The 21,970-nt window shown below is 38.4% G+C and overlaps 1 protein-coding gene across 6 annotated transcripts in view; it reads left to right on the top strand.

Annotated features, from left to right (window-relative positions):
- The window catches only part of Rev3l (REV3 like, DNA directed polymerase zeta catalytic subunit), a 143,651-nt gene that overhangs the window by 40,504 nt on the left and 81,177 nt on the right, over positions 1 to 21,970 (top strand). For all 6 annotated transcript variants that reach the window (XR_380057.4, XM_006512622.3, XM_017313854.2 and 3 more), the window contains 2 exons: positions 11,079 to 11,268; positions 18,705 to 18,779. Coding sequence is in view for 5 of the 6 variants with exons in the window: in XM_006512622.3 (XP_006512685.1) it covers positions 11,079 to 11,268; positions 18,705 to 18,779 (265 nt within the window). In the remaining variant the exon portion in view is untranslated. The remainder of the gene's footprint in view (positions 1 to 11,078; positions 11,269 to 18,704; positions 18,780 to 21,970) is intronic.

The following is a 21,970-nucleotide window of genomic DNA, read 5'->3' on the forward strand; positions in this document are numbered from 1 at the left end:
TCAGTATGCTAACACAATGAGTATTATACTTGAAGATTAAATATGGTTGAAAATTAACTTTTCCCCCTTGCAAAATGTAAAAATTAAACACAGAAGCTCAGAAATTACCATCCTGGGTCTAAATGTGCTTGAGACCAGTTCTTTTGTCTTCATGGTCGCCATTGATCAAAGCAAAGAAGTTTCATGGGATTTTCATAAAGTTCCTTGTGTTTCAGGTCTCTGCTATGTGAAGAGTAGAGTTCCAGTCATCTTTAACACTTTGTCACTCTTAGATGCTCTAGCTGGCCAGTGTTCGTACTCCAGAAGACAAGAGCTCTTCTGACTGAGGGCCCCCAGTAGCCACTGCCCCTCCCCCATGCTATCCAGCTCATGTCCCTGTTACATGCTGCTCTGATCTTGGAGCCCCTGACCATGCCATGTGTGCTGCACATGTGGCACTGTGCCCTTCCTGATGAACACCCTGAGGAAGTCAGTCTGAGGGCTGGTGCTTGTTTTTGGATTTGTGCTGACTATTGATACTTTATTATATAAGCATAATATATCATTTATGTAAATAATACTGTAGGCAATGACCTTCATAGTGGGAGATTCCCGATTAGGAAGTGAGAGAGTGTCAGGAAAAATTCAAGTCCTTGTGATTTGGGAGCTTGCCACACATAGATTCCCCCACCCCTACCCAGCCACATGCAACATACATATACCCGCCTCCATCCACAAAGGTGATTATAGGACAATGAAATAAGTGAGTCACAGATTTTGAGATGTTTCCAAAACATATAGCTAACAACTTTTCTATGTCTAAGCAACTCTATGCTAAATTATAAAGGCAGCTCATTTAAAAACAAAGTCAGCAAAGGACTATAGACATTTCATTAAGGAATATTCTTGAATATCCAGTATGCAAGTGTGGAAAAATACTTTATACAGTCCTGTCATCATATAAGTGCAAATTAAAGCCACTATGATATATCACAATACAACCATTAAAATGACTAGAGCAAATTACCTAGCTCCAAACACTGGCATGAATATTGTGATGTGATTTGGTGTGCTGCTGGCCAAACACATAAGAATGGACTTTCTCTTGACTTTAAGCATTTGATCCACTGTGTGACAAGATAAATGAAGACAAACACACAAAAAAGACAACACAGATGATGGAAATGTTGTATAACATGACAGTTGCACTTGTGAAAATTCAGGGTTCACTAAATTCCCCATTTATAGATTTCACTCTATAGGAACTTTCTATACTCAGAAAACACTGAATCTTAGTTTTTAAATAAAATTTTCTCAGTGGTGAAGTAGTAACTCTGCGATTGTGTGTGTGTATGTATGTATGTTTGTGTGTGTTCTAAGCTTGTATGAAGCCATATAATTATAAATATATAATAAATAAACCATATATTTCAAATAGCAGAACCAGGTTTCTTGTTATTGCTCAGGAGAGTAACATATAGAGGACCAGGATGTCTCTACGTTATTGGGTTGAGATCTGAGGTATCATTTTGAGCTCATAGTTTTTCATAGAATAGAAACAGAAATATATGTCGGTGAAATTATTAGAAATTGTGCCACGTTTGATGCCACATACCAGCACTTGAGTTGCTGAGGCAGGATTGGGAGTTCAAGACAATCTGAGCTACATAAAAGACCTGATTAGGAAGAGAGGGAATTTTCAGACAAATCTCATAGTCCAGGCTGACCTCAAACTTGCTATGTAGCCAAGGAGGAATTCTTGAACATCTTAATGTTGTGATTACACTGTTTCCAGATTCTGATTTCTAAACATTACCCATTTTTAAAAAGGGGGGTGTCTCTACAGAAATCACTTATTCTAGATCTGGGGCAGACAAAGTACAAGATGAACCTAAGGCATCTTATTCTCAGAAAGAGAAATTCAATTAGATATTGCAATTTATGATTCAATTTAGCTATGTAAAGAAATGAGAGATTGTGCCAAGTTTGGTGGCACACAGCAGCCCTTGAGAGGCCGAGGCACGATCTGCAGCTCACGGCCATCTGAGCTCCATAGAAGACCTGACTAGGATGAGAGGGAAGAGGGAGGAAGTGAGATTGTCATGCTTGTCTTCACAGTAAAAAAAGAACCTGAACAACCTGAAAACCTATTTTTTAAAAAGGAACCAAACCAAAGCTGGCACCTTTGATCCCAGCACTTGGGAGGCAGAAGTAGGCAGATCTTTATGAGTCTGAAAGCAACCTGGTCTACATAGTGAATTCCAGGACAGCTAGAGTTGTATAGTGAAATCTTCTCTCAATAAAAATAAACAATACACAAAACAAAAAAACAAAGTCACAAGGTAAATGTCCAAGCTAGAAGACAAGTGAGTAGTGAGAGCCACGTCTTGCTAAAGAAGCCAGTAGAGCCAGGAAGTGGTGAGGAAATGAAGTCTAAGTAGTTGGAATCTGAGCGTGAACATCTGTATTAACAGTTGCTGTTGCCCAACGTTAGCAGCCCCCAGCCTTCCATTAGACTTTCCACTGAAGGTGTTGGTGATGGTGGGGTGCCTTTGCACTGCTAGCCGGGAAGCTGGAAATGGGAAGCTACCCAGAGGCTAGTCATTTCCAGAACGAGAAATGCAGTTGCAGACACCACTCGCATTCTTGTTTGATGGAAAAGGGGAGGAAAGCTGAGAAGTGCTTATGAAACCCTAGCCTAGGCTACAGGCTTACTGACCAGCTAAAATCTAGTCATGGAGCTATAGAACACACACATCCTCTCTCTCAACTTCTTTCAACAGTTCTAGTGTAACTATAAGAACTATAAGGCAGCTGTGCATGTGTTAAATAGCTTCCAAACACGACATACAAAACAAGGATATTACCTATATACCCAAAATAAGTCTTAAAATGTTTAAAAAACACCCCCACTTGGTTCCTCAGCAGGAGGTATGGCTCACTGGTAGAGCACTCACTCTGAGTTTAATTCCTAGAAGTAGAATAAGCAAAAAAACCAAACTACTCATCTTACCTGTTGTTGTGGTTTTATTTTTATTTTTATTTTTTTTTACACTTCAGCATCTCCCCCCCCCCCCCAGGAAACCTCCTATCCCATCCTGCTTATATGAGGGTATTCCCCAACTGACCCACCCACTCCTGCCTCCCCACCCTGGCATTCCTCTACACGGGGCATTGACCCTTCACAGGACCAAGGGCCTCTCCCATTAATGCCCGACAAGGCTATCCTCTTCTACATAAGTGACTGAAGCCATGGGTCCCTCCATGTGTACTCTTTGGTTGGTGGTTTAGTCCCTGGGAGCACTCTGGGGTCTGGTTGGTTGCTATTGTTTTTCAACCAACCAGAGCTGCAAACCCCTTCAACTCCTTCAGTCCTTTCTCTAACTCCTCTATTGGGGACCCCCGTGCTCAGTCCAATGGATGGCTGTGAGCATCCACCTCTGTATTTGTCAGACACTGGCAAGGGCCTCTCAGGAGGCAGCTATATCATGCTCCTGTCAGCAAGCACTTCTTGGCATCCACAATAGTGTCTGGGTTTGGTGACTATATATGGGATGGATCCCTAGTGGGGCAGACTGAAGGAAAGATGGCTTTCCCTTCAGTCTCTGCTTCACACTTTGTCTCCCTACTTCCTCCCTTGAGTATTTTGTTTCCCCTTCTAGGAAAGACTGAAGCATCCACACTTTGGTCCAGGCTTTACAAAAAAGAAAATGATAAGTCACAGTGTAGGGCTTTTGGCAGTATGCAAATTGAGTTTCATAGTTACTAAAAGTCAAAGTAGTTACTGATTTCTTTTGTATGACAATTAAGTTAAATGAGCTTTTATGTATTATTTCAACAACTTTGTAGTATAATTATCAAAAAAATAGTTGTAGCGGGCGTGGTGGCGCACACCTTTAATCCCAGCACTTGGGAGGGAGAGGCAGGCAGATTTCTGAGTTCGAGACCAGCCTGGTCTACAAAGTGAGCTCCAGGATAGCCAGGGCTATACAGAGAAACCCTGTCTTGAAGGAAAAAAAAAAGTTGTAGTATACTTTTCTGTTATAGTTGTTCAACCTAGAAAGAGACCTTTCTTTACAAAAAAAGGAAGATACAAGGACATTATAAGTATTTTAATTATTAGCATTTGAAAGGAATTATAAGAATGAAACAATTTTCTAACATGTTCAGTTGCAGGTCCTCTTTCTTACAAGGCCTTCCAAGGTTTATTCTGGCTCTCAGGAAGGTGTGATGGCAGGAGTGTGAGAGTACTCATCTGTGTTCACAGTGGGGAAGCAGAGAGAGGGGTGGTTCTGTGTCTTTTTGTTGTTTTCTGGGGGTCCCCAGCCTGTAGGCCTTCTCAGCTCAGTTAAAATCCACCTCCAAAGACTTACTCTGTCAAGTAACTGAGTGGAGTGGAGTGGAGTGAGATATGATAAGTTTCACACTCCGTCATGATTCTGCATAGTTTTACATTTCATATTTGGTAGTTTGTTTCTTGTTTTTATACCGCCATTACTTTTATCTTAGTTGTTTTTTGTTTTTGTTTTTTTACTGTTCTCGTTTATGTCCCTTATTGTTTTCTACGCAGTTTTTAAGATTATTCTCTTTGTGGTAATTATCCTTCCCCATCTTACCGTGGTATTATTTGGATTAGCTCCTATGTAGTTTTATTGTATAATTTTCATCAACTGTGTGTCATTCTCTTCTTACTTTGTGCTGTTGCCATCATACAAAGCCCATCTTTTTACCTTAAACCCCTCAACATAATTTTATAATTATGACTTTATGCTCTTATCTCTTAAATGACATAGAATGGTTAGAGTCTAAAGTGTAATTTTTTTGTGGCTTTAGTTCTTTGAAATATTCGTAGTAACTGGCCTTGAAGCCTTTGCTCAGTAAGTTCTGTGGCTAGCATACATCAGGGTACAGTTTCTCTGAAGTGCTTTTTTACGCCCTACAGTAAGACCATATTGTTTTCTTTGAAAACTAGACATTTTCAAGTTGGTAGAAGTTTTTTCGGTTTTTTTTTTTCTTTTAAGATTCACTTTTTTTTTTGTATATGAGTTCACTGTCACTGTCTTCAGACTCACCAGAAGAGGGCATCATCAGATCCCATTACAGATGCTTGCGGGCTACCATGTGGTTGCTGGGAACTGAATTCAGGATCTTTGGAGGAGTAACCAGTGCTCTTAACTGCTGAGCCATCTATCCAGCCTCTCCCACCACCTCTTTTAAAAAGATTTATTTATTTCATTTATATGAATGCACTGTAGCTGTCTTCAGATAGACCAGAAGAGGACATCAGATCCCATTACAGATGGTTATAAGCTACTATGTGGTTGTTGGAATTAAACTCAGGACCCCTGGAAGAACAGTCTTAACCACTGAGCCCTGGTGGCAATATTTTTAAGTCAGGTTTTCCACACCTTCGATGTTTATATTTGTTTGTTGTTTTTATTTCTTTAGTAATTTTGCTGGCTGGTAGTTGTAGTCTCCATTCTTAGAACTCTCTGCATAGCTAGCCTAGAACAGTTAATGATTGACCAGCTTTTTTTTTTTTTTCCAAAGGCTTTGAGCTAAATTTTCTCCAAGCTTTTAAAAGATGTTTTTACTTGTTTGAGAATTTTGTGCAACGTATTTCCATCATATTATTTCCTCTTTTCCAGCTCCTCTCAGATCACCCCCTCTCCCCCAAATACAAACCCAACCATGTGCTCTTTCTTTCTCTCAAAATAACTATAACAAACCCCACAAAATACATGTACTTGGATCTGTATTGACCACTTACTCCAGAGTACGAGGCCCGCCTTGGACTGTGGTTGATATATCCAGTGTCATTGCATTGAAGAAAACTGATTATCCCTCCCTAGCCAGCAACTATCAATTATAAATGACCTTTTGACTAGGAGTGGATACTAAAATTTTAATCACAAAATAAATATGCAAGGGAATGGGTATATTAATTATCCTATTTAGTCATCTTACAATATATACATATCAAAATATACCCTATAAAATTTTCTGTTTTTATTATAAACTATACCCTAATAAAATTTCTGGAGACAAGGAAATAAATGTTTCCTTAGATCCACATGTCACCTAGAAAGAGCTAATACCCTAAGTCTGTAAGAATTCAAAACCATTTACTAGATTAAAATACTTTAATTTTTATTAATTTTGCAAAAATATTCTTAAAAGATTGCTCTCTTTGTCACATCTTTTAGTGTAGTGTAGCAGACAGGTTTCTGGACTGAAGGCAAGGTTTTTGACATGACTGCAACTCTCTGTAGTACTGCTTATTATTATTATTATTATTATTATTATTATTATTATGCAGTTTTTTGTAGTACGTCTTAGAATGCTCTCTCTTACTGAGCCGAATCCCGACTAATGAAGTTGAAATAGAATAGTTTGTCTCTAATAAGATGTTGCAGCTGTGTCATCCGTGCACTGATATGAGGTAGCACTTTCATAAGGCAATAGATATGGTCCTACTTTTAAAGATAAAAACAGTGCCACTGTGGAGTTACAGAGTTTACAGTAAAAGCTGCTGCTATAAAGCAGTTGGTGTGCATATTCATTTTGTACATGTCTCTCACTTTTGAGTTTCTAGTTTTATTTTTCCTCATTTTCATTCTGTGATGCCCATTCCATATTAGGGCTGTTAGTATTATGGCAGGAATTCATGTGCAGTTGTTTCTGCTGGGGAAATGGTCCCTAGGGAGCAGAGAATGGTAGGTCAGTCTGTGTTGTTGTTGTCAGTATAGTCGTGAGTGGAGGGAAATATTGGGAGCAGGAAATTAAATCAACAGGCATTCTCAACAGACTCACATGCCCGGCTCCTCCTGTGCCACAGTTTCTGCTTTCATGCATTACTTTGTCTTCAGATACATTCAGGCTTTTACTTCATGTTTTCCCCTGGATCAATTATTCTATTTTGTTGAGCATTCTTTCATTTTGCAAGTATTTAGTAAACACATTGCATGTATGTTGTTCATTAGTTCTGAATTTACTGTTCTTCAAACATAAAGTCCTTTAGATTCCAAAGAATTTGTCATCAAATGAGTTAAGGAAACACAATTTTAATACAAATCAAGAACTGAGATTAAGGAAGCCAACATTCACTTTTTAGAAATTGAGCATTTAATTAATGTTGAATAAAAAGATTGTTGGTTTCAGATTTGTCCGTCTGCCATCAAGTCTAGCTTCAGTTACTAAAAAGCCATGTGCCTTAGATCAGCAGGTTGCAAGCCCTCTGAGTGCTGCATATCAGATATTTACATTACAATTCCTAACAGCAAAATCACACTTACGAAGTCTCAATGCTTTTATACTCCCTTCTATAAGACCATATCGTCTGTCGTGTTTATAGTATTTTCTTTGAAAACTAGACATTTTCAAGTTGGTAGCAGTTTTTTGTTTTGTTTTGCTGGTTGGGGTCACCACAGCATGAGGGAACTGTATTAAAGGCTCTCAGCGTTAGGAAGGTTGAGAACTGCTGCATAGTTGGCAAAGTTGTTTCTAAGTTTTTGGCTTTTTTTTTTTTTTTAGATTTTTTTTAATTGGATATTTTCTTTATTTACATTTCAAATGTTATCCCCTTTCCTGGTTCCCCCTCCGAAGAACATCCTCCCCTTATCTCCTCCCCCCTCTCCCTGATCACCAACCCACCCACTCCCGCTTTCTGGCCCTGGCATTCCCCAACACTGGAGCATACAGCCTTCATAGAACCAAGGGCCTCTTCTATTGATGTCCGGCTAGGCCATCCTCTGCTGTATATGCAGCTGGAGCCATGAGTTCCACCATGTGTGCTCTTTGGTTAGTGATTTAGTCCCAGGGAGCTCTGGGGTTACTGGCTACTTCATGTTGTTCCTCCTATGGGGCAGCAAACCCCTTCAGCTCCTTGGGTCCTTTCTCTGGCTCCTTCATTGGGGATTCTTTGCTCAGTCCAATGGATGGCTGTGAGCATCCACCTCTGTATTTGTGAGGCACTGGCAGAGCCAGGCAGCTATATCAGGTTCCTGTCAGCAAGCACTTGTTGGCATCTACGACAGTGTCTGGGTTTGGTGATTGTAAATGGGATGGATCCCCAGGTGAGTCAATCTCTAGATCATCATTTCATCAGGCTCTACTCCACACTTTGTCTCTGTAACTCCTTCCATGGGTGTTTTGTTCTCTCTCCCCTTCTAAGATGGATAGAAGTATTCACACTATGGTCTTCCTTCTTCTTGAGTTTCATGTTGTTTGTGAATTGTATCTTGGGTATCCCAAGTTTCTGGGCTTCTGGGCTAATATCCACTTATCAGTGAGTGTATATCATGTGTGGTCCCCTGTGATAGGGGTTGCCTCACTCAGGATGATATCCTCCAGATCCATCCATTTGCCAAAGAATTTCATAAATTCATTGTTTTTAATAGCTGAGTAGTACTCCATTGTGTAAATGTACCACATTTTCTGTATCCATTCCTCTGTTGAAGGGCATCTGGGTTCTTTCCAGCTTCTGGCTATTATAAATAAGGCTGCTATGAACATAGTGGAGCATGTATCCTTCTTACCAGTTGGGGCATCTTCTGGGTAATGGGCAGGAGTGGTATTGCTGGGTCCTCAGGTAGTACTATGTCCAATTTTCTGAGGAACCACCAAACTGATTTCCAGAGTGGTTTTACCAGCTTGCAATCCCTCCAGCAATGGAAATAGATATTAACATTCAGCCTGGTACCTTCTACGTAGTTTCTACCTTTTCCCTAAGTCATATATTCACAGATTTTTGTAATTCCAAAGCTTATGAATAGGAAAGTAGATTTCCTGACTCTTACTAAGGAGAAAATGTAAAAAGTGTAGTATAGAGTTGTTTTTAGAATTGTTTTTAAAGTCACTTTTAAAGATACCTTATTAATGGGAATCAAATTTGTAATTGTTTCTCTTAAGCATTTTAACCAATATTTGATTAAGATATATTGATAATAAAAAATATTTTCTTAAATCCTTACAGTTGCCTGTGGGATGTTAGTAGTGATTCTCTAAATTACTGGTCTTGAATTTATTTGCCAACTTCAAGGAAACATGTTTGTCTTTCTGAAATTTTCAGTCTCTAGTTTAGCATATTTGCCATTAATTGAGTTGTGGCTTAAATCTACTATTGTAGTGTTTAAACTTTTGATTAATGAGTTATTTAGGAAGCATTTAAGCAGGTCATCTGTAGATGATACATTCTCTTAACTCACGCATCATCAGTACTGGAATTTTCTTTATTTGAAGAATTTTCAATTATAATTTTGGGAAATAATTTTATTTAGAACTCAGTTTATTACACAATTTGCTTTTAACTTAAAATGATTTTTCTTTCCTCTGAAATTAAGTTTCATAGCTGCTGGTCTAAATAGAAACTAAATTTCCAGTGCAGTGATACGCATTTCCTAAGTTTTCAAAACTAGAACAGTTGGTGGTTCAGATAGAGTATTGCTGCCCATGGCTGGTATAGATCAGTGATACAGGACTCGCTTCACACACATGCACTCTTAGGTAGTGAGTTTGGGTCCAGCATTAAAAAAACCAGAATATTGTGGCCTTGGAGCTGTAGATTTTATTTATTATAAAGCTGACCTTTCTAGTTTTGTTAGCTGGAATAATCACTTTTAGATATGCTATTTCTGCTTGTAACAATACCTTACAAATAAGATGGTGGATGTGGTGGTATGCACCTTTGATCCCAGCACACAGGAGGCAGAGACAGGTTGGATCTTTGTGCCTCTAGGACATTCAGAGCTACATAAAGAGACCCTGTCTTCAGGGTGGGATCTATGTCTGGGAGACCAATGTTTTTATGATAAAATGTCCACACTATTTTCTGTACTTTTTTTAATATTTAAGCCAGAAATGGGAAATAGTGATCAATAAAAATAGCCACTTCTACCAAAAGAAAGGTCAGCTGGTCAGAGTGAGGGATACATAGGTAGAAAGAAATTTGGACAGCTTTCTGACAGAAATAGTGCAAGGTACTGACGAGCAACATGAGAAATATGGGTATGTTTTTCCATTGCTGCTGTTCTCTCTGTTGGAATCAAACACATGGCATGTACCCAGGGGGAACTAAGGGTAGTGCTCTTCGCGTAGGAGCCCTGCCAGGCTCAGGAAAGTAGTGTGCCTCTTCTTTTCATCTCTTGTGGATTTTGTTTTTGTGGCTCCCCCCCCCCCCCACCTTTTCTTGTTTTGATTCTTTCTAGTATTTCTTTCCTTTCAAAAAAGACTTATCTTTTATGTGTATGCATGAAAGCCTGTATGAATTTATGTGCACCATATGTGTGCAGGAGCCTAGGAGGCCAGAAGAGGGTGGCTCCTGGGAACGAAACCCAGATCTTGCAAGATCAGTAAGTGCTGAGCCATCTCTCCAGCCCCTCATTCCTTTCTGAATCTTGGCTGTGCCCAGGTAGTGGTAGTGTGCTGGTTAGTCAGTCCCCCCTTTTGCATTTGAAAAATGTGCATTCTTGGGTTTTTTTAGTTTATACTTTTGGGTCCCCCACCCTATCACATTGTTTCTCCTTATAATACCATTTCATCAAGTAGGAATTTTAAATAAGCAGAAGTCCATTTTTGTTACATTCAACTGATATATACCTTGGTTTTTTTTTTCCCTTTGTAATAGCAACATTTTATCTTTACTTCCCTTCCTGTCCCCACTAGCAAAATTTCATACACAAGAACTCCTTTTTGCTATGTTTTCTTCTAGAGATATCTCTATTTTAGGGAAACTTCTCACTTTAAAACATTAATGCAAAGAAGATTCATTAACTTTAGTAAGTGTTGAGTGAGTTTTGTAAGCTTTGTTAACACTATGATTCAATGAGGTACCTGAAACTTGTCAGATTGTAATAGTAAAGCAGCTACATGTCCTTATGTATGTAAAACCATGAAGACAAGTAATCTAGTACAGTGCTTATGATTACAACATGCTTACAAATGACTTATATTAAAATATGGTTAACACAGTGGCTATGAACTAATTTTCTTCTATCCTACATAAGCTATATCGCCATTAGAACATTTAAATGACTTGTACTCTGAATGTTATATTGCTGCATGTGTCTCAAGACTAAACTTTACAATGTGTTACGTTTTAGGTCAGAAGACATGTCTTCATCTACATGGCATCTTTCCTTACCTCTATGTGCCATACGATGGTTATGGACAGCAGCCAGAAAGCTATCTTTCTCAGATGGCATTCAGTATCGACAGAGCACTTAATGTGGCTTTAGGCAATCCATCTTCCACTGCTCAGCATGTGTTCAAAGTGTCATTAGTATCAGGAATGTAAGTATGATAATATCTTTTAAATTTCACTTTTGCCTTTCTTTTGTTATTTTAATTAGAGAAAACATGAAATATATTTTGTTCATTTTTTTTTTACTGTCATAATAATGGAGCTATGGTGAGTTTCTTTTTGAAGCTTTACAAAGTAAATTTTTACTGGAATTTTTATTTTAACCCCTTTCCATTTTTCTGCTTCCTAGAACTGTGGAAATTCATGTAATTCTTACTTTATGGGACCTTTTGGTCTTGTGTATACTGTTGTAGGTCCTTGGTATGTTGCTCTGCTTATTGTCACTGTACCAAAACACCTGAGACAATCATTTTATAAAGAGAAAATACTTGGTTTGGGTCACATTTTATTAGATTCTATTTGTATTATGATCCACTGGTCCAGTAGCTTTGGGCCTGTGTTAAGAGAGTACATGATTACAGGAGCATGTAGCTGAACAAATTACTTGCTATAAACCAGCAAACATAAGAAAGGAAAAGGAAGAGACCTGTTCCATAAATCCTTTTGAGAACATGCTCCTAATGACTTAAAGACATGCCCCCCATTATACCTTTTAAAGGTACCTCCTCAGTAGTAGTAGGACCTTTGGAGGATATTCAAGATCTAACCTGTTTATTTGTATATTGCTAAACAAAACAAAATTCCATAGAGGTTATGTTCTAGTAACAAGAAAAGGGTAATAATCGGTACATATGACATGAGATAGGTTTATTTATTACATGGTAATTGATATAGAAGGAAAGAAAACAGAAAGCACTATAAGAAGAATATAAGGATCTGTACAGTTTTAGACTGGGTGCTCAGGAAGGGTCTCATTGACAAAATCAGTGACATTAACTACTAAATGATGTAAGATGTAAAAGAATACAGTGGAAGTGAGGGAGCAAGCAAGAGTCCAGGTGGCTGGAATAGGAGATGGAGAGAATGACAGAGAGTGGGCAGATACGAATGAGAACAAAACCATGTAGACCACTTATTTTCAAGTTTCTAGATATTCCAGCATTAGCTCTGTTTGATTTGACAGTTGTGGTTCTCAGATCTCTTAAGGACCAGGATTGTACCTGAACAATGGCGTGATGAAATCCAGGGCTTCCCATAGGCTCCGTGAGCCAGTCTCTGAGTACAAGAGCACTAAGGCAGTCTCTTACTTGAAGATTGACAATTCTATAATAGTTTTGCTCTATTCTTTCTTTTGATTTGAACTGCAGTGGAAGATGACTCCCAGCTTCCGCCTCCATTTCTTCTCCTTTGTCTTAGCTCAGACCAGATCTAAACCTGATGGGCATCCTAGCCTTTTGTATCTCTGCTTGGTTCCTTTCACATGGCTTCTCCTTAATACATTTCTTACATGGCATTGCTTTCTCAGACAGCTGAAAGCCTTTCTATCAATTCCGATGCATACTCAAATTTGAGAATCACTATAGGCAACTACTCTATGAACTTTACATTTTCTTCTGAGCTGTTGCATGATATTGAGCTGCCAGGGTCTGACTTACTAGGGTTGCTTCAGCAACTATGTAGGTGAACAAAGATATGGGAAGACAAGGACAGAGAAGCAAGAAGCTCAGTAGTAAAGTATGGTAGCTTGAAGTACAGTAATATCAAGGAAGTTGTGTAAAATCAGCTTCTGTATGTATTCTGAGTGTTAAGTCAAAATTTGCTGTTCAGTTAGTTGAGAGTTGTGATATGTGTCAAGAATGACAGCAGGATTTATTTTGTGTTGCTCAGAACTTTGAGTCTGTGTTGGTGGAGCACAGTGGAGGAAAGATCTGGATGTTTCAAGCATGACTCCTATCTAAGTAGGATATTGCCATGATCATCATGACTGTACAGTCTATATATTAGCTCATTTTTGTTTACTTTAGCATTTAACAGAACTTTAATTATTTTAGGTTTTGTTCTTCACTAGCTAATAGTTGAGCTGAAGAAATAACCACACTTGCTTGTTTACTAGAAGACACCAGCACCTTTTCACAGTGTTGAGCACTATATTAGGCAAAAGAGAGACAAGAATAGGATACAGATGTAGCTGTGGTAAGAGCACAGATACAGATACAGATATTGAGATAGCGTTTGTTAGGGATTGTGTCATGTGGTTAGAGAGGCTGAGTAGCTACAGTAGTCAGTCTGTATGCTGAAACCCCTTAGACGCTGGTAGCCAGTCCAAGTCTGAAAAGCCTCAGAACCAGAAGGGCTGATGGCATAATTATGGTATAATTCTCAGCTCCAGGCTGAAGGCCTGAGACCGTGCACACTTTTGATACAAGTCCTAGAAGCAGAATCAACATGTACAGGAACTGGAGGGCTTGAAGCTGTGGTCAGCAGGAGCAGGAGGATAATTGCATCACAGTTCTAGGAAGAGGAGAGAAAGTCCCATTTTTTCTGACTTTTTGTTCATGTTGAGATTTGGATGGTACTCATCTGCATGTAAACAGATCTTTTTTATTCCCCAGCTTAGCAAGATAAAATTATTTAGAGACTTTTTTTTGGCTAAAAAATCTTAGAAGATAATGTATAGAATTTCTAAGCTATATTTTAGGGCTATATATATGAAACCAGAATTACAGATTTCCAAATAATTTTAATTTAATAGTTAAATATTTATTTGGTATCTGAAATTAAGAGACTGAAAAAAAAAGGCACTAGAGATTGTTAACAAAACCAAGACAAAGCAAAGATAATATGGTCCACATAAGTGTTGGTTGTCTTCCTGTTTATTTGAGTAAAGATGACTATCTCCTAAGAGCTGCATTTATGTATATGAAAAATACCATAATAGTAGGAAAAGGTTGAAATTTACCATTAAAAAAATGAGATCCCATGTATATTAGCCAAGACTTTCTAGGTTAACAATGGATAGAATGAATCTTTATCCATGTATAAAAGGGGGGTTATTAAGAGTGGCTTACAGACTGTGGTCCTCCTAGTCCAACAATAGTTATTTCCAATCAAAAAGTCCAAGAATCCAGTAATTGTTCAGCCCATGAGGCAGAATGTCTGAGCTGATCTTCAGTATACATTGGAATTCTGAAGAAGTGGGGTACAGGAATACCTCAGCAGCAGGATAAATGAACTGCCAGTGAGACCGAAGGCAAGCAGGCACAAAGCTTCTTCCTTCCAAGTCCTTTCTATAGATTGAGAGTGGTCTTCCTACCTGAAATGGTCCAATCAAAAACGTCCCTTACAGGCATGTCCAGCTGCTTGGGTTTGTAGTTAATTCCATGGGTAGTCAAGTGGACACCCCAAGAAGAGCTATCTCAGCACCATACATCTTTTATCCTTTTCTTCATAGAAACAGTAGCAAATTATAGAAACAATATTGTTACAACTCATATTGAGCTCTGGCCTCTATAGGAATGTGTGTGCACACATACAATACATGTGTATCCTGTACATGTGTGTGCATATGTGAGCATACATGCCACACACATACATAGGATGAAGTAGTAAGTATTATTTATAAAATGATAGAAGTGGCATGATGGGATGCCTTGGTAGTTAAGAGCATTTGTTGTTCAAACAGGGTTTGTTTCCTAGGACCCAGAATATGGCTAACAGACACACATATAACTTCAGTTTCAGGACATCCAATCTTACACTTTCTTCTGGCCCTTTGGGCACCAGGCACATATGTAGCACACTCATATACACACAAAATAAATACATCTTAACATAAAGAGTGAAAGATGGAGAGAGACAATCAGAGAATACAGTATTGAAAGAGGTTAGTTAAGCTGAAATCTGCATCTCTGAGGATGAAAGGAAGCTATGCAAAAGCCAGGAACAGGGCTTTCCAGGCTGAGGTAGCAAGCAAGGGAATTCATGAGGAGGGATGAAATTAGCCTAATGTGGTTTAGAGTGGTGGTGGGCGGTGGTGGACAGGGGGGATGGGGACAGTGAGTGATAGGTAAGACAGGATTAAAGTAAGAAACAAGGATGGATGTGTGCACATTTCAGATGTTGGGAACTAGCAAAATGAAAATTTAACAGAAATTACTTGGTGACAATAATAGAGATAGCTCTGACCCAGAGTATGAGTAACAGGTTTTCTAAAGCATTATTACTATGTGAGTATGTACGTGGTGTCTGTGTGGGTGTGGGCACTTATGTGCTGTGGCACATTACATGGAATTAGAGGACAACCTCAGGTGTCAACTTCACCTTTCGCCTTGTTTTGAGATAGGGGGGTTTTTTTGTTTGTTTGTTTTCTGCTGTATGTGTTAGACTGCATTTGCTGGCCCATGATTTCTAGGCATTCTCTTGTCTCTGCCTTCCTCCTCCTTGTAGGAACAAGAAGCTTACACATATGTTGTGCATCTGGCTTTTACATGCATTATTGGGATTTGAACTTAGGTCCTTGTGCTTCTGAATGGCAAGCACTTTTACCCTTTGAGCCATCTCCCTAGCTCCTCACTGATGCATTGTTTACATTACATCATCTTTGAGAAGAATCGCAGTCAGCGTATCGTAGGTATAAGTAGAGTTTCATGCCCTCCTAAAATTATATGGAAACACCGGCTTCTTGAGCCTTCATTGAACACTTCTTCCTCAGTATAATCACCTGCATCTCCCTTTTCCTGTTCAGTCTCATGGCCTGAGATAGCATAATAGGGTTCTTAAGCCCCCAGCCATACATAGATACGTTCATTCATTTATTTATTCATCTATTTTCATTTCATTTTATTTTGGGGGATGGTCAGAGGACAACTTGGGGGACTTAATACTCCTACCATGTGGGTTCCAGGAAATAAGCTTCAGTCATCATTGGTGGCAGACATCTTTAACCACTAACCCATCTTACTATCCCCATTTCAAGCTCTTAATCTCTGATCTATTTAATTTTCACTGGATTCATTTAATATGTGTAGATGTTGAAGACATCAGCTACTAAAATGTGTCATGTGTTGACACACTTTTTATAAATAAAACACATGAGTGCATATGATACATAGTTTGCCTCTTGATAGTAAACTTGTGAAATTGATAGCTGATTATAGGTGCTGTTAAAAAACACTGTCCAAGAGAAATGGCAATAGTCTATATTGTTTTAGAGCTTCTTGGACTTTCCACTTAACCTGAAGGGAGGTGTTGTTTGTCAGGTACTGGAGTTTTTGTTACTCTGTGACTTCTGATGTGGAAGGCGTTGTCCCCTCTGGTGCCCCTCAGTTTTTGCTTTTGTTAAAAAAACATTTCTTGAGCTGGGAAAATAGTTCAATGAATGAGAATGGTTGTTGTCCAAGCATGAGGACTTGAGTTTGGGTCTCTGACACCCTAAAAATATTTGTGTGCATCCCTGTATTATACTTATAACTCCACTCTTTGATGGGCAAAGGCGGGGGATTGGGGGGGGTATAGGGTAGGAAGGGTAGTTGTTGGGACTGGCTGCCAGCCTAGCTCCAAAGTCAGCAAGTATCTTAGTCAGTGTCCTATTGCTGTAAAAATACACTAGTTCCCCTGAGACTTCTACCATTATCCCATTGATGTCATTCTTTTCTTATTTTAACTTTTTACTTTGTCTTTGAGTTTTCAGAATTTTGACTATAATATTCTTCAGAAAGATGCATTTTAAATGAAATGTTTTAGACGTGCTTTGAACTTTCTGGCTGTGAATGTCAGTGTAATGTAGCCAGGGCTACTGTGAACTCCTGACCCTCATACCGTTAACCTCAACAGTTGCCTGGCCAGTCATAGCATTTTCACTCATGGGTTTTGTTGGCTAGATTTTTTTAAAAAAATGCCTTTTCCAGTCTGTTCTGAAATCTCATGAAGTGAACGTTGACTTGTTTAATGGAATTAAGTAGATTATTGCAAAAGACTATCTTCAGGCCAAGAAATTCTTCTATATGTTCCGATCAACTGTTGAAGTTCTCAATCAGCTACATATGTAACTTCATTCATTATGTTTTTTATCTTCAAGATTTTTAATGAGTTTTTTTTTTTTTTTTTTTTTATGATCTTTCCTTAGTGAATTTCAGTTAGGTCTTGAATTCTCTTCCTAAGTTCATTTAGTTGTCTGTTTTTCCTTAATATTGTACTAAGTTTTTCAGAAAATTCGTTCTCTCGAATTTTTGCCAACTAATTTATATCCTTTTCTTTGTGCTCTTACTAGCAATCACTGTGCTTCCTTCCTTAGAAGCCCATATTACAGAATTAGTTCTCACGCTTCTTTATGCTGGCATTTGTGCATCTGGTGGTTAATCAGTTCCCTGTACCAGTTTATGGGATGACTTTGGTAGTGAGAGACTAACTATTGTGTTGAGTGAATATACCATGCTGATCTGTGTTCCTCATGAGACGTGTGTGTTTATATATATATGTATGTATGTATGTATGTATGTATGTATGTATGTATATATATATGTATCCATTCAGCTTTTTCAATTGTAATCAACACTAGCAGTATCTGCAAGTTTTTATAGCCAGTGGTGGTTTTGGGATTATATTGCCAGCCAGAAAGTAGTTTCCTTAGCTTGGACCCAGCTAGGTTGTAATATGAGTAAGCTTTTCTAGGTCAAGATAGGGTTGGACTACTCGCTTGTTCCATCTAGGTGTAACATGCCTGGTCAAAGATGCTTGTTTGACCAGGCTACAGAGAGATGAGTGGTACAGTTGATGCCTGAGAGCTACATCAGTGACTTCATTGGGCCCCTGAAAGATGACCTTCCTAGAAAAGTTTATCCAGCTATTTTCCTGAGTTAAGAATGGCTATGTAGGATCAAGCTTCTAAGAATAGGCTGTTCCATTACTTCTTGGCCAGAGGAGAACCACTAGGTTTGTCTAGTTGATTCCCCAGGGTCCTCAAGCAGGCCAAGCCAAACTAATCGGGAAATGTTGTAGGGGCCTCAGTAGGCTGAGCCAACACAATTGTAAAGCTCCTCTTCTGTGTCTAGAGGTTTTGCTTGATAGGTTCATTGGTTACCTTTCTATTGCCGTGATAAAAACACCATGACTAAGGTAACTTGCAAAAGAAAGAGTTTGGGGGCTGGACTTGGTATATGGGCTTTTGAGACTTCAAAAAAGGCCACCCCACATGATATAACTCCTCTAAACAGTTCCACCAAGTGAGGACCAAGTATTCAAATATATGAGTCTATCCAGGCCATTCTGGATCAAACCACCAAGAACAACTTCTTTATAGAGCTGCAGTGATTAAATGTAAGGTAGAAATGGGTTCACTGTCCCTTTTGGTCCTGAGTTTTGTCAAAGGGGAACTTTTAAAATCTTAAAACTGCTTTGGTGTTTCTTCATATATAAATCTCTGATAGGTTTAGTTGCAAGCTTGTGGGGTATTTTTAAATGTGTTTTGGGTAATATTAAATGTAAGAAGACTGAATTAGGCCAGCAGAGCCTAATTAGGACAATAAGTTGTATTATTTCATCTTTGAATTACAGAAATGTTTTAAAATATGTTTTTCTTATATTTCAGGCCTTTTTATGGTTATCATGAGAAGGAAAGACACTTTATGAAGATCTATCTTTACAATCCTGCAATGGTGAAAAGGTACAAAGATAAATGAAACCAAAGTATGAATAAACATGACTTAAATATTATATTAATAAAAAGAAGACGATAGAAGAAAGGCTTTGTAATTTATAACACCATTACAGTAAAGAATGTAAACTGTATATTATGAGTAGAAAGAGAGCCACTGCTTAGATTGTGTGGAGGATATTTCAAAGGTAGGTCATTTGTTTATGGCCCCTGCCTACTTCTCTGTTTTGGATGTTGTGAGTTTGTTGAATTTTTTGTAAGAGATGATAACTGTCTGATACAATATTAGTGGCCTGTTGACCAGTCCATATGTTCAAGACTAAAAACAAGATAATATTGTAGTTTCAAAATAAGGAGAATTTTGTTGAAGTAAAGACTGCAGTGAGGGCACTTTTTGTTGACTCCTTATTAGCTGTTTTGTATCCTGATTTTTTTCCCCATATCTTTTTCTCTTTTTTTCTTTTTTCTTTTTCTTTTTCTCTTTCTCTTTCTTTCTTTTTCTTTTCCTTTCATTCCTTCCTTTCTCTCTCTCTCTCTCCCTTTCTTCCTTCCTTCCTTCCTTTCTTTCTTTCTTTCTTTCTTTCTTTCTTTCTTTCTTTCTTTCTTTCTTTCTTTCTTTCTTTCTTTCTTTCCCCTTAATGTGTCCTCTGCATCAAGTAGTTGAATTTCAGACTCTAAAAATAAATTTGACAGGGGTGAGGCTTGGAGTCTGGGGGCAGCCAGATGATTCAGTAGAAAGCCACTTGCTGCTAAGTCTGACACCTGAGCTGTATCCCCAGGATACACATCCTGTAAGCAGTGCTCCTTCAAATTGCCCTCTGGCCCTATGGACACATATAACAATAAATAAATGCAACACAAAACTTCCTTTTAAGAGCAAATTGTCTAAGTTCAACGTGGCTTATTAGTTAGGTGACCTTAGGCAAGAGCCTTCCTCCTCCTTTCTGCCATGCTTTCCTATGTTTGATTCTGATGTCTGGACCACCGCCACACTGATTTGCTGCTCCTTGTCAGTGATGGCTTTACATCTTTCAGTTGGCTCCACTTGCCTTCTTCATGCCATTTTAATGTCAATACTCATAATTTTACTTGGAATACTCATATACAGACATTTATACATATAAACACACCCATCTCTCACATATCAATTCTTCATGAAAGATTTCTCTCTCCATATCAAATGTCTTACCTCCCATCCATTCTTTACTTCATATGGTTTCTACCCAAACTAATCCACTGAATTTTCTGTTCACTAACTGTCGCTAAATTCATTTTATGTCTTTCCTTTTTGAGCTTGTGGTACTACTTAGGAAACCTTCAAATGACTGCATATGCTGGTTTCTGAGACTTTGACACCTCCTTTGATTATCCTCATACTTGCATGATCATTCATCTTGGTGCCGCTGCGTATTGTTGCTGTTTTTTCTTTCATATTGGTGATTGTTTCTTAGGGACTGCCTTTATGTCTTCATCTTCTCCCTTTTATATTTATATTATTTATTCATTTTTATGAATGTGACCTTTAAGTTAGTATGAATGTCTCAGTTTTCCTCTTGAGTTCCCAGTCAATACATGAAACCACTAACAGGGTAAATAGACTCTCAGTGTGCTTAAGACTGAGGACTCACAGAGAAGATGTGATGTCAGCTTTATAGCCTTTTCATTTTTGTTTGTGTGAGTTTAAAAAATACATTGTGGGCTGTGAATGTGAGTATAGGCGCCTGCAGAGGCCAGTGTCATTTGGTCCTGTGAAGCTGGAGCCACCCAGCGTGTGTGCTAGGAACCAACCTGGGTCCTTTGCAAGACTAATATGCCCTCTTAAGTACTGAGCCATTCCATCTCTCCAGCCCTTTTTGTGTGATCTTTAATACCATTTAAATTCTCTTGAAGATTCATCACTTCATTTATAAAATGTTAGCATGGACTTGTAGTAAGTTCTGCTTGAGGTTAAGCGTTTGTAATATATAACCTATTCAGTATATAGACCTCAAAAGTATGTTAGCTATGCCTTCAGTGTTAAAACATTATGATTGTTCCTGTTCATTTTCAGTGGGACCTCCGCTAGAATGTCCCACTATACTAAAACTAAGGACGTTTAGAGCTGTTTTTAATTTTTCTGAAACCAAAATGACAACCAAACCAAAACTACTTTTCTTTCATTCATTACATTTTCAATAAACACATGACCACCATTTGGCTTAATCTCAATTCTTCCCTAGCTTACCATCCATCTCCAGTCAGTTCCTCAGATGTGACCATGTCACCCTTACAGTTCTCCTGACTCTTTGGCAGATGTTTGTCTTATAACTATCAATCTAGGTTTTCCACTGTAGCCTCCTGATATGATTGTTTTGTTTGCCTGCTATTTACTTCTCCAGCAAATTATATACTGCTTCATATTTAAGTAGGATGACTGTAACCTGACTTCACATTTTAAGTAGGTTGTCTATAATCTGACTTCAGGCATTTCTTTCAGTTTTGACACTAGACTACATACAGTATCTATGGCTTCCCTTCCTGAATATACTGCTTTCTTATAACCTTTACTGTACCCTACTATGTTAATGTGAAACACTCTTCCCTCTCTTCAGAGAGTTGAACCTGTGGTTTGTTTAACTTCCTGCTTAGACTACTCACAGAGGCCTTCCGGAGACACCTCTGCCTCTCAGTTCTTGGCATAGGACTTTTTTTGATGTGCATTGTTGATGTTGCTTATGTTCCCTATTATGAAGGAACTAGCATTTCCATGGTAACACTGTCTCTAGTGGTGGACTTATGGTTGATATTTCTTTGGGGAATTTTTAGTGGTGTATATGAAGTTATTTCTGTATTTTTTTTTAATATTGGAAAGCAGAAAAAGATTTATCCAATGTTGCCACAATTGAGATGAGGGACCAAGACATCTAGCTAGGAAACCCTCTCCTCTTACATACCAGTTTATTTTCAACATCCTGAAGTAAGAGTAAACTTTAGAAAGTGAATATATACACATTTAAACAGTTTTACTCAAGGTGTGACACAGCCCACCATTGACCTCATTGACTAGGCCTGAGTTTCATCCTTTAAATTAGTCAGACACGTTGTTAGAACTGTGTGAATTCTTTTCTAGAGACAAGTTTCCTATACAGTTGGTGCCTTTTTCTTCCCCCAGCATGAAATTTCTAGGGGACTCCCTCCTCACTTTGGTAATTCTTTGTTTT

Source organism: Mus musculus, chromosome 10 (genome assembly GCF_000001635.26).
Source record: "Mus musculus strain C57BL/6J chromosome 10, GRCm38.p6 C57BL/6J".
In the NCBI taxonomy this organism is placed as follows: Eukaryota; Metazoa; Chordata; class Mammalia; order Rodentia; family Muridae; genus Mus; species Mus musculus.